Source organism: Primulina huaijiensis, chromosome 3 (genome assembly GCF_012295235.1).
Source record: "Primulina huaijiensis isolate GDHJ02 chromosome 3, ASM1229523v2, whole genome shotgun sequence".
NCBI classification, from domain to species: Eukaryota; Viridiplantae; Streptophyta; class Magnoliopsida; order Lamiales; family Gesneriaceae; genus Primulina; species Primulina huaijiensis.
The window spans coordinates 21,922,715-21,934,941 of NC_133308.1; the positions used below are offsets into that span (position 1 = coordinate 21,922,715).

The 12,227-nt window shown below is 36.9% G+C and overlaps 1 protein-coding gene across 2 annotated transcripts; it reads right to left on the bottom strand.

Annotated features, from left to right (window-relative positions):
- Nucleotides 1-9,424: 9,424 nt before the first annotated feature.
- Nucleotides 9,425-12,227, bottom strand: LOC140973740 (metal-nicotianamine transporter YSL2-like). 2 transcript variants are annotated; one of them, XM_073436772.1, is made up of 7 exons: nt 12,097-12,227; nt 11,732-11,870; nt 11,468-11,565; nt 11,195-11,329; nt 10,917-11,106; nt 10,711-10,828; nt 9,425-10,603 (listed from the first exon to the last, which is right to left on the bottom strand). In XM_073436772.1, exons 2-7 carry the CDS (start codon nt 11,792-11,794, stop codon nt 9,672-9,674), a joined length of 1,536 nt encoding a protein of 511 aa, XP_073292873.1. In that variant the 5' UTR covers nt 11,795-11,870; nt 12,097-12,227; the 3' UTR covers nt 9,425-9,671. The 2 variants fall into 2 exon arrangements, with proteins under 2 accessions (XP_073292873.1, XP_073292872.1); XM_073436771.1 differs by having other exon boundaries at nt 11,732-11,904; nt 12,097-12,221.

Genomic DNA, 12,227 nt, shown 5'->3' on the forward strand with positions numbered 1-12,227 from the left:
GTTACTCATAACTTCTCACTGAATGTAAAGGGTCGTAGTCTAGTTTTCTGGAATCCTTCTCTAGTGGATTTAAGCAATATTTATTCAACAGAACAATCTATTCATGTTCGTATCAGTTGTTTAAGGAAGAAAATTGTGTTTTTGTCGTCTTTTGTATATGTGTTTAACACAATTGTACAGAGAAGGACACTCTGAGAGGATTTGAAATGTTCGGGGTGTCTTGTTCTCTACCTTGGATGATTTTGGGTGACTTTAATAATGTACTATCTCCGGCCGAGAAGAAAGGAGGCTTGGTAGTAAAGAATTATGAGACTAAAGATTTTGTAGATTGTTTGGCATCACTTGACTTGGTGGACCTTAGATCTATTCGCTGTTACTTTACTTGGATGAGCCCTAAAGTCTGTAGTAAATTGGATCGAGTTCTAGTAAACCATTGCTGGAACACTTCAAATTTAGATGGCATAGCAGAATTTGTAGCCCCGGGTTGTGTGTCGGATGTAGCCCCGGGTTGTGTGTCGGATCATGTTTTGATTTTGGTGACTTTACAAGGCCAAATACATGGATGAACAAACCTTTCAAGTTCTTTAACATATGGGCTCTAAGTGATGAGTTTTTGGATTTGGTTAAACGAATGACACTTCACAATACAGACTTAAGCAACTACTAAAAGGATTAAAACAACCTTCGAAAAATCGTAACCACAATAAGTTCAGTCATATTTCTCAACGAGCAAACATTGCTAAGCAGGAGCTTCACGACATGCAATATTCATTGTTCGAATCGAGGGTTATGACAGATCAGTATAAGGAGGTGAAAAAGAAAGCACAACTTTTGCTAGAAGCTGACAGGTTGTTTGTAGCCCAGAAAGCGAAGCTTAAAATTGTACAACATGGAGACAGATGCACTAAATTCTTTCATGATTATATCAAGAGACATAATAAGAGAAATTCCATTGTATCTATAAAAAAAACAAATGGCACTACTCTGACTGAATCTAATGACATTGCACGGTGTTTTGTTGAGTATTATAAACGGCTATTGGGACAGAAAGAAAATAGATCGGCCTTGAATAAAGATACAATCCGAGCAGACCCTTGTGTTACTATTGATGAATAGAACAATTTGACAGCTGAGGTAAGTCTGCAAGAAATTCGTGAGGCCCTTTTTGACATAGACAACAAGTCCCCTGGATCAGATGGGTTCGGTTCTTTCTTCTTCAAATGGTCTTGGAATATTATTTGTGATGATGTATTTGATGCAACACATGAATTCTTCTGTAATGGCCGTATGTTGAAGTAGTGGAATCACTCTATCATTGCCCTTATTCCAAAACAACAAATGTTTCGTTCGTTACGGACTATCGACCTATCTCATATTGTACGGTTTTCTACAAAATCATTTCTAAAATCCTTGTTAATAGGCTACAGAAATTCATCGGAAATCTCATTGACGGGGCTCAAACTGCGTTTATTCATGGTCGATCGATTGTGGATAACATTCACTTGGTACAAGAAATGTTTCGTAAATATGCTAGGAAGAGAGGGTCTCCTCGATGTATTCTGAAAATGGATTTGCAAAAATCTTATGATACAGTGGATTGGGAGTTCCTGCTTGATGTGCTTACAGCTTTGAATTTCCCAAACAGGTTTATTCGATGGATTATGAAATGTGTCTCTTCTACATCGTATTCTATAGCACTTAATGGAACATACCACAGATTCTTTGGTAAGAGAGGACTTCGTCAAGGGGATCCACTATCCCCATTCTTATTCTCCCTATGTCTCAAGGTACTGTCCAGATCTATATTTTGCATGTCTCGGTTATCTGACTTTGAGTTCCACCCGAAATGCGGTAGTCTTCATATCACTCACCTTTCTTATGCAGATGATTTGCTATTTTTGTCTTGTGGTGATGTTCGTTGTGTTTATATACTTATGAAGTGTTTGAATAATTTGGAGATATGTTTGGATTGAGGGTTAACTTCTTCAAATCTAGTATCTATATGGCCAGCATTGATGATTATATGAGACAACATATTCTAGACATCACTGGTTTTGCACCTGGTACTCTCCCCTTCGTTACCTTGGAATCCCACTAGCAGCTAGATAGTTGATATCTTCAAAGTACAGTCTTCTTGTTGACACAGTTGCAACGAAGATTAGCTCTTGGCCTCGCCAATATCTTTCCTATGCTGGTAAAATAGAGCTCATTAGGTCAGTTATTCAGGGGATAGAATGTTTCTGGTTGACTACTTTTCCTATCTCTATTCGTGTTATCAATGCTATTCAATCCTTGAGTCATAAATTTGTGTGGCCAATAAAACATCCGACCATCGCTTGGGATACAGTTTGTAAGCCTTTTGAGGACGGAGGTATGGGATTGAAGAACCTTAGAGCGTGGAACACAACTTTAATTTCCCAAACACCTTGAAAAATTCACTTGAAGACTGATAGCTTATGGATAAAATGGGTCAACCACACTTACACTAGGTTTGGGAGTGTGTGGTATTGGGGATGACACAAGGATGAATCATCACTGATCAAACAAATCATATCCATGCGTGATGAGCTTGTCTGAGTTAATGGCTCGGTCGATGCAGCTATTGGTTGTTTGGAGGGATGGTTCAGTGGTAAACACGGCCTATCTTCGGCATATAACTTCTTTATGGGCACGAGAGGTGGGTGGCCTTCAAAACCACTTTTGGGGAAATCTAGTATCCTCCCAAAGCATCGTTTATGCTTTGGTTGCTAGCACGCTGTAAAATGCTTACTCGAGCTAGATTGAATTTTGTGAGTGATAAATCTTGTATACTCTGTCATGCTGAGGATGAATCCATCTTACACTTGTACTTCAGCAGCTCAGTGTCGAAATGCATTTGGAATGCTCTCCGTGAGTGGTTAGACATGAAGGAACTTATGGGATCACCTTCAGCAGTTCTTCGAGCGTTCAGAACGGTCTATAGAGGCAACTCCACAATATCAAAGATACGATGTGCCACACTAGCTGCAACAGTTTATCACATATGGAACTTCAAGAACAAAGTCTTGTTTGAAGAGGAAGATATACATGTGGATAGAATTATTAAGAAAATCAAAATCCACATTTTCATGTGTATTCCGAGAACTAGAGATGTCCTAGATACATTGATTTAGTTTGTGTGATTTTAATATGTTTTTGTCTGTATAGTATCTCCTGAAGATGTCCAGTATATTTGTACATAAACAACCATTTTTCCTTTTAATGAATGTTATATTTCATTAAAAAAACATCAAAATTTGTAGCAGAAATGTCTGAAACATTAGTTAAAAAAAGAGCTCACGGGAGAGAAAGTTGGACGGAACTCTTAAATTTCTTGACTTCTTTCGACAGAATTGAAGTTTCTGCAGAATCATCATATTTGTTGAAATGACTGATATTCTCCAAATTGATTAAAATAACAGATTTGACTCAGAAAACGCTTACTTCCAAAAAGTTCTGAGACTCTTTCTACTCTAAGGTTGACTTATATATTTACATTTATCATTTTATTAATTAATTATTAATATCGCTACATCACTAATCAGTTAGTTATTATATCATTATTAATAATATCACTTGTTTGATAAATATTTTCTGAAATTAATTTAATATTTTTAGCACCTATTTATTGATTATATATTTAGAGAAAAATGATTTTTCTGCCTATTAATTTCACAACTAAAATAATATTTTAGAACATGAGCTGAAGCATAAAATATTTTTAAAAGATAAATGTGTAATAATTATGTGAAAGGTAACATGAAAAATAGTTCTATGATAACTAATTCAATCCATTCATTTTATAAGTGTTCATAAATATTAAGTAAAAATAATAATGTGAATTTTTATACTAATAAAACTACAAATAACCTTACAACTTAAAATAATAATAATAAATTGAACATCTAGAATGTGAAATCTGATTACTCATAATCCATACAATAATAAGATTTTATATTTCAAATGAGATCTCAGATACCATATGAGATTCAATTATGACAAATTCGTCTAACGTATCCGACAAAAAAATAGAAACATCGTCTCTGAGAAGGTGTTTGAGTCAATAAATACTTAATCAATGATAATGAATTCGATTATTTTTATCTAAGATTTTTTTGGACGAGCATGATCAAGAAACTCAAATTTAAGTGACTAACGTGTATGGAAGGAAAAGTAGTTAGTGTTTATGTGACTCGTGTGGTGTTGGTGATGGGTATCTTCCAACGAGGCATTAGCTCACCACCTCCACCTGTCCCCCCTCCATTCCTTCCTCTCCTCTATATATTTCATGTCGTCTATATAATAATATTAAATTAATATTTCTATATATATTGGTGGGGGGAAGCCATGGTGGGGTTGATTCCCAGCACCACCCACGCGACTGGAGACTTCCTCCAACGGCCTCGTTCGGCCTTTCCTCCGCTCGAGCTCTTTGAAAGTGACGTCGTTTGGTCCTTCCTCCCGTCGCCCGATTCACGTTCCTTCTCCGATTCCACCTCCCCTTCTCCAACGTTCATGCACGATCGACGCCGCCACAATCGCTTTAGTACACCTCAATCTGGTATTTCCGCCGTCCTGGGCGATGACCATCGCCGCCTTGTCAGCAGTCAATCGAAGATAATACCGGCGTCGCCGAGGTCGGAGAATGTTCAGGTGAAATTCCACCACTCGGCTCCGGTTAGCATCCCTGTCTGGCCGAGCAAGTTTCACGACAACTTCAATGAAATTAATGACGGTGATGGTGATCTGAAGAGGTTAGATGAGGTGGAGGAGGAGGAGGAGGAAGATGAGAAAATGGTGCCGCCTCACGTGATCGTGGCGCGATCGCACGTGACTTTCTCGGTTTTCGAAGGCGTGGGGAGGACGCTTAAGGGAAGGGACCTGCGCCGCGTTCGAAATGCTGTGTTTCAGAAAACAGGTTTGATTGATGGATGGATTGATTGATCAAAAAGCAATATTGAAAGATGGCCAAGGAGTAATAACAGTGCTGAATCTCCCCTTTGTTGTTATGTTTCTCCTTTTTTCCCCTTCTTTTTTCGGTTTTGATCATGATGATTGGGTGGAACTGAGTTGATTATGTTTGGAGAAAAAGGTGTATGATATGGCGTTTGCCTTAATCGAAATAATGACTATTTCTAAGCAATTATGTATATCTTCTTCATTATTTCCAATTTCGGAGCCGATAATGTGAACCAGAGCTGGATTTGAGTTCCATGAATGCTACCACCTTCCTTGATGTCGAGAGGTTGTTACCAACACTTTTTTTTCCTACTATACTGTACACGGTGGAATCTTAAGCTTATATTCTTGCACTTGGAGCATGGTGTAGCCTCAAATGATCAAAGAAACTTCATGTTTTGGATGTTAGAGTAAGTGTCAAGAGAATCAATTTGTAGTTTAGGTTTTGTAGACTCTTACGCAAAAATAATCTTTATTTTAATAATATTTTATTGTTTTATCTAGTCTTGTCATTTACTTTATCTGTATATGCATAACTGTATAGATAAAGTTCTTGCATATATAATAGATATCACGAGTTCTGACTCTAAACATAAGATCGCGAAAATCATTAGGAAGCGTACTGTATATTCTAAACTGGTTACCAGTCGATTCAACCGTCTTAAAGGTTGCTTGAGCTTGATACTAGCATTTGTGACATAAACGACATGTTTTATTGGTAAGTGTATGGAGAAGTCCATTCATACAAATGAGTGATCATTTTATGATGCACTGAACAACTTCTCCCTCGATTTTCCAAGTGATTATCATCGAGTGGAATTGTTCGTAGTTATGGTTACACCATTAGTCATTTGACTCGAGACAAATGTGGAGACTCTACGTATTAGCATGCACTCTAATCCGTTTGACAACTCTATTGAGGGTCATCACGTGGCGAGGTTAGGTGTAGTTTCGAAATACGTAGAAGTCATTGCATTGTAGTCGGAGATTCACAGCTCACCTATGGGTGAAGATATCTTACATGATTTGATGACTTAATAATATGAGGAATATCTGGTTGGAGTAAGACATGTACGTTTTGGAAAGGAGTTTTTTTAGTTGTACATATCATTTCACTGTTATTACTCAAAAATACATTACATCGTTATCGAATTCATTTGCAACTCTCGATATACCAGTGGTTGGAGATTTGATTGGAATATATGAGTTGAAGGTACCATACTGGCGCTAACCATAACTCAAGGTTCTTGCATGTATTATCAGTGATACGTAGGAGCTATCAGACGCTCTTACCATGATCTAATGGGTGCAACCAGACTTAAGTTCTGACGTTCTTGATCAAGGTGTTGAAAAAAAGAATGGGTAATTAAAGTAAACCCAAATAAGAATAAATGTTATTTTGAATCACATGAAGTTGTGAACTCACGACTAGCTGTATCTATGAACCATTGAGGTGACCACAAACAATGAATTATGTATTTCCGTAGAGATAGTCAAATTCAAGGTTGAATTTGGCGAATGTAGTTTGATAGAAATAAAACAGAATGTTTATAAAGAAGTTTATAAGTTGATTCCATTAATAGAAGTTGTGGAAGTTAGCTTAACTGCTAATTGAGTGATGAGAGTGGAAATGCTTGTTTTAATGAAAGAGTTCACAAAACTGACCATTGTATTAAATGTATCAGTGGAAAATTGTCCTTAGAAATTTTCATTTTTTATTATGTGAACGTGATTTGTTTACTCAATATGTCAGCACTATCTAAACATCGATCGGGGTAATGACGAGTTCACAATTATTTATTTAGTAAATTTAAAATATACTAATTAAATAGCAAATTAATAGTAGTGGCTGTTAAGTGCAATATTCACATGGAACTAATAAAAATTGAGTAATTAAATAAAAGTTATTTAATTTAAAACATCAATAAATAAATATATATATATATATATATATGTATATGTATGTATGTATGTATGTGTGTGTATATATATATATATGTGCGTGTATTATCGATGTATATGTATATATTTGTATGTATATTGTATTATCAAAAGCTGATAATAATTTAACGATACATGATATTTTCAAGATTGGAAAATGCATACATTAAAGTTTTTGAATAATGAAAATAAAGTATCCTGATTCAATAAAAGTCTTGATTAGATTAGGAATTAAAACTTATAAATATTGGGTTATATGAAATAACATAATTTTTGCACAATTTTTGTCCATAAAAAATTTGACAACACAAAAACTCTATCTCACTCTCCACTAAAAAATCAGCTACCATCTTCGTTGAAGCACAAGGCCGCGACACCACAGCGCCGTCGGGCAATCCAATTTCGACGCAAATTTCATGTGGATTTCTAGTGTAATTTACACGAGTTACAAAGTTCTGATCGTGGAACTGATTAGGAGACTGAATGAAGTTCTTAGAGATTTAGAAGAAGAACTATTACCGTCTAAACACCGGGATCGTTGGAGTCGGTGTTAAATATGTTAAAGTAAATCAATTCTAAACACATTAGGAAGGGAGTTTTAACTGCTGTTTGAATGCAAGAAAACGGTACACTAACACCCATGATCTAGCCTTCTACTGCAGAAAGTTCCTGGATTTGTGGCTCTCTATTGCTCTGTAGATATTAAAGTTTGCTAACTTAAGATTCAACAGCGCCTCCAAGATTAAGTAAAAGGACTTTTTGTTGCGTCGCATATGACCCAGGGTGAGTTATCTTGTTTATAAAATAAAACCGAATGCATGGCCATTGATCTTGTTTACGGAAATGAAAAAAAATGTGCGCATATCAGTGGTGTTGATGTAGAATGATCATTCAGGCCTGCTTACAAGCACCCGCTGCACCAAGCAGGGCAGAAATTTGCTGCTGAGATTTTGTTCGTAGATACGAGGTGCGGATCGATTGATTTCCCGTGAACTAACATCCAAACCACTTAATATGACTTTGGATACAGTATCTCTAGCAGATTCCTGGGCCCATTGGCATTGGACGGCATTTTGATGAAGTGGGCGCGTGTGTTCAGTGTTTTTCCGCAGGCATTTAATGAAATACTATTTTATAGACTAAATTAAGGTTCAGTCATTTGCTTACAGCCATTTTGGCATGTTATATACAGAGAAATTATGTACTTATAGCTCGAAGGAATGAGGTAAATATTATTCTACTATTCACTTTCGCATAATGAAATGCATCAGTTGGGAAGACCGTGTCTATTTGATGTTCTTGGAAAATGCAAATTGTCGGATTCACAGTTCTGTTTGTTTGGGACATGTATTTACAGTTCAAGAAAAGTCTTACCATGTGAGAATTTATACAAGGAAAGTTGTAATGTGGTTTAGGTTGTTCTTTTACCTATTCTCACTCTTATCGTGTTATATCTGTTATGTATTTTGGGTGTTATTTTCGTTGGCAAAAGGGTTATATTCTGAAAATGACACTATTATACAGATATAGTTGAATCTACAGTGGGACTGATGCATTTTAGAAAACTGACCCCGAGTGTGGTTCTATGCTGCAACTACACGTAGAGCAGATACCATCTGTTAGGACATGGGGCACTATCATCCTGGAATCCTCTAGGTGCTTTTACTTTTCACTGGTTGTGATGTATCTCAGGATTTTCGGTCTGGAAGATAGTTGCCGCTGACGGGGATACACCTACACTAGAGGATAAAACGGAGAATCTATCAAATGTGGCGAAATACCATTGGTTAATTCCTTGTTGATGTTACTTTCCTTTTCCACCTTTTCTATCTTCAATGTCCTCTTACCATGCCTTTTTCTCTCCCTTCAAAATTTTCATGTTTTTTGTGCCTGTCGTTCATGTTTTGATGAACTTAAATTGCTTCTTAGTGATATTATCTGTGCTGTTGCTGATCAATTAGGTGCACTCATGTTTTTTGTTACATCCTTGTTGCATTTCAAGGCATTTGATTATATATAATCGTTCCTAACAAGTCCCCTGGCTTGGAACTTGGAAGGGTGATTTCTATGGCATATGCCAATATCGATCATAACATGTTTTGCCTTGCTTGGAACTTTGAAGCGTGATTTTTTTTTTTTTTTGGAGAATGACACACATAAGTTGATTTAGACCACTCGCATCTGTCTTGTACCTAAATAAGAAGTTTGTCCGATGTGAAGGTCGTATTAGTCATGAATATTTATTACTTCTCTTCCATCCTTCGAAGTCTTGATAAATGATAAATTGATATCTGAAATTCAAGATGAAAAACTATTTTTGAGAAGTCTTGCCACTCTTTCTTTCTTTGTTTTCTAGGTCGGGATCGAATAGCATTCAAACCTAGCTCAAGTAGCTGAGCTTGACAAGGTCTATATTTGAGCGTAAAAGAATTGACATTATCATAATCAGATGAACTTGGGTTTAATGTTGTCCACACAATGGTTGCAACGCCCTTAAATGGTAATGGTAAGAAAATAAATATTTATAAGAAAGAACATTATTTCACACAGACGAAACATGTGTAACTATGCATACACTTCATGTTTAGGTAACCTTCCGCACCACTAGCTACAAGTCAAAGTACCACTAGTTTTTTTCAACTACTAAAATTATTCTCGTATTTGCTTTCAACTTAATCTCTATGATTGCCAAAATTGTTCGGTATTCCCATCTCAATTATTACTTTAGGCACTTTCTCAATTTTGCTGATTTCTCATGAGCTCTTTCCAGGCAAGAAGTTCATACAAATTGGAGGATGAACCTTAGCTAATGCAAGTATGGACGACGGAAGAATCCACAATCCATCGCCACAGATCAAACCTGAAGCCACTATTGGCACCATCAAACCAGCCTTCCTACTGTTGACCTTACGCCAAACACATACAACCAAACTCCCCACACACATATCAATAGCAAAATAAGCCCCCACAAGAAATGGCACCGCCATGGCCATCGGTAGAGGAATCCATTTTCCGAACTTATCGGGTATGAAATCTCTCAAAAGATTAGTCAACACAGCAAACGCAAAAAAACCATAACAGAGTTGCAAGCAGTGTCGAGGCAGAGCAGAGAAGCCCTCCACTCCGAGAATCGCCATGTTTCGGTATACAAGTGCATAAGGAGCTTTATATTCGCCATCGGGATTCCCCACGTCAAAGGCCGTGTAAAAGAGGAAGAATGAGAGAGGAGCCACCACACATCCAATGGCGGTCCCAATACCTTGACTAAGAATCATGGATCGAGGGGATGTTAAGGTGAGATGCCCTGTTTTCAAATCATGCATCAAGTCCGAGGATATGGAAACAATGGATTTAATTAGGCCACATCCGATGAGTCCCGCTACTACTCCATTGTCTTGCCCGGCTAAGGCTGCAAGAACGAAGAGAGCCACTTTCCCATAATTATATGCCATATTCATGTCAGTTAAACCAGCACCATAAGCATTGCAGAAGCTCAGAGCTGGTGCAAGAATATAGGCCACAACAACATAGTACCACTTGAGCTGAGGAAACATTATTGGGACCATAATTACAGAAATTATAGAGAAGAGCATGTAACCGACACATGCTACCCATATAGGAATGCTTTCTCTTGTGAATACTTCATTTCTTTGTAAAGCGTCCAATGGTTCGTCCTTGTCTGAAACTGATGTAAGAAACATATTTTATTTCAATGCAATAAAATTATAACATTCTTACAACTTCAGATTCTCTCCTGAGATTTTAGAATAAACCATAATCTTAGCAGCTTGCCTGGTATAACAACATTCTTTTTCTTGAATGCAGCATGCATGTTTCTGACTGTAAACAAGAGCGTCTTGAGAAAATTGTAGAGACCATCACCTAAAATAAGAGCGATAGAAATGAAGACCTGCGTAAAAACAAAATTATTCATCTCATTTTCGGAATCAAGTAAATAATAGATCATTAATCAAATAAAAGATTTCTTGTGAACTAACCTTATAACCATTGAGACTCTTCATGCTACTTTCCTTGATGTTTATAGGGATCCATTCTCCCTTCTTTTCACTTATCAATGGCCACATTACACCCCAAGAAAGCACAGCTCCAAGAAGCAAAGAAAAGTTCACAAGGTGGGAGCAAATCATTCCAGCTCCTACATATGTCATGCTGAAATCAAAGTAAAATCTGCCAAAAAAAATTTTCAAATTACCTCTGATTGAAGAATTTATGTATATTGAGACATGAACTTGCAAAGAAATTGTTCTCTACGTACGTTTGTTTCCAAGATTTCAATCCGAATGTGGGGAAATTGACAAATCCACAATTTTGCCCACCAGAATAAAACCACTGAAAGAAACTCCATATGAAACTAAGTGAGAAGAACTTCATGAATCCGCGAACCTGTTTCCTGAAATTTGAAAGAGCAGAGGCATTCTCTTCAATCCCATGAGAAAGTAACAACAATTCCCATGAAACTTTACTTGCCACTCTTAAATACAAAATCTCGACCCCATCTTTCATAATGGAAAGATTTTAACTTGCTTACTTTGCTACATTGTCTCCTTTAGTAGTGTGAAATCCATTTATAAGAACAGCAGTTGCAGTTCCACTAGGGTAAGGTAATTTATAGTCTATAATCATAACCTGCCAATTACAATTACAACTGATCAAAGAAATTTATGAATAAGGACTTCAAAAATGACAAAAAAATCAACAAAATAAGCCATCCTATGCAACGGGCGGTTTCAAGAAATTCAACGACCGGAGATCGGGTAGGGCAAAAAATCACATGACGCAATCATGAGCATACCTTTCGTAGAGGAACCAAGGCAAACAACCCCACAAAGCTAACAACAAAAAGAAATCCAATCATCCAATCAAGCCTAGGCTCTTTATAACTCCCAATTGGATTCCCTTCTGTATCAACTCCAGCCTGCACAAATGTCTTTCTGTCCAACCCAAGAAGATAAGATCCAAAGCCGCCTGATTAGACCATAACCAAATAAAACAAAGCTCAACATTATAAAGTTCTGAAATTTTTTATGTAATTCTTTTTAGAATAAAAGTTTCACCCCTGAAGCATCAAATCACCCATTTCTGGGATCCGACCCTGTCCATAAAGAAATCCCATCTCCTAGAAAATCAAAACTAATTTCAAGATTTGGAGTTTCCAACCTCCTAATGCAATGCTGTAGCAAGCAACAGCACAAGTCTGAATGATTGTGTTTTCCTGTCTAGTAAACGGAGTCGTCACGAAATTTGCCTTCTGAAGAATCTTTGTCCATGTTCTTACAAACACAAAAGCA

Bases quoted from the DNA above. Each gene is read 5' to 3' on its own strand.
- LOC140973740 (XM_073436772.1), bottom strand. From the start codon at position 11,794: ATGATTGGATTTCTTTTTGTTGTTAGCTTTGTGGGGTTGTTTGCCTTG. The intron at 11,566-11,731 runs GTATGCTCATGA...TGTAATTGGCAG, and splicing joins CCTTGGTTCCTCTACGAAAG to GTTATGATTATAGACTATAA. The intron at 11,107-11,194 runs GTACGTAGAGAA...TTTTTTTGGCAG, and splicing joins TTGAAATCTTGGAAACAAAC to ATTTTACTTTGATTTCAGCA.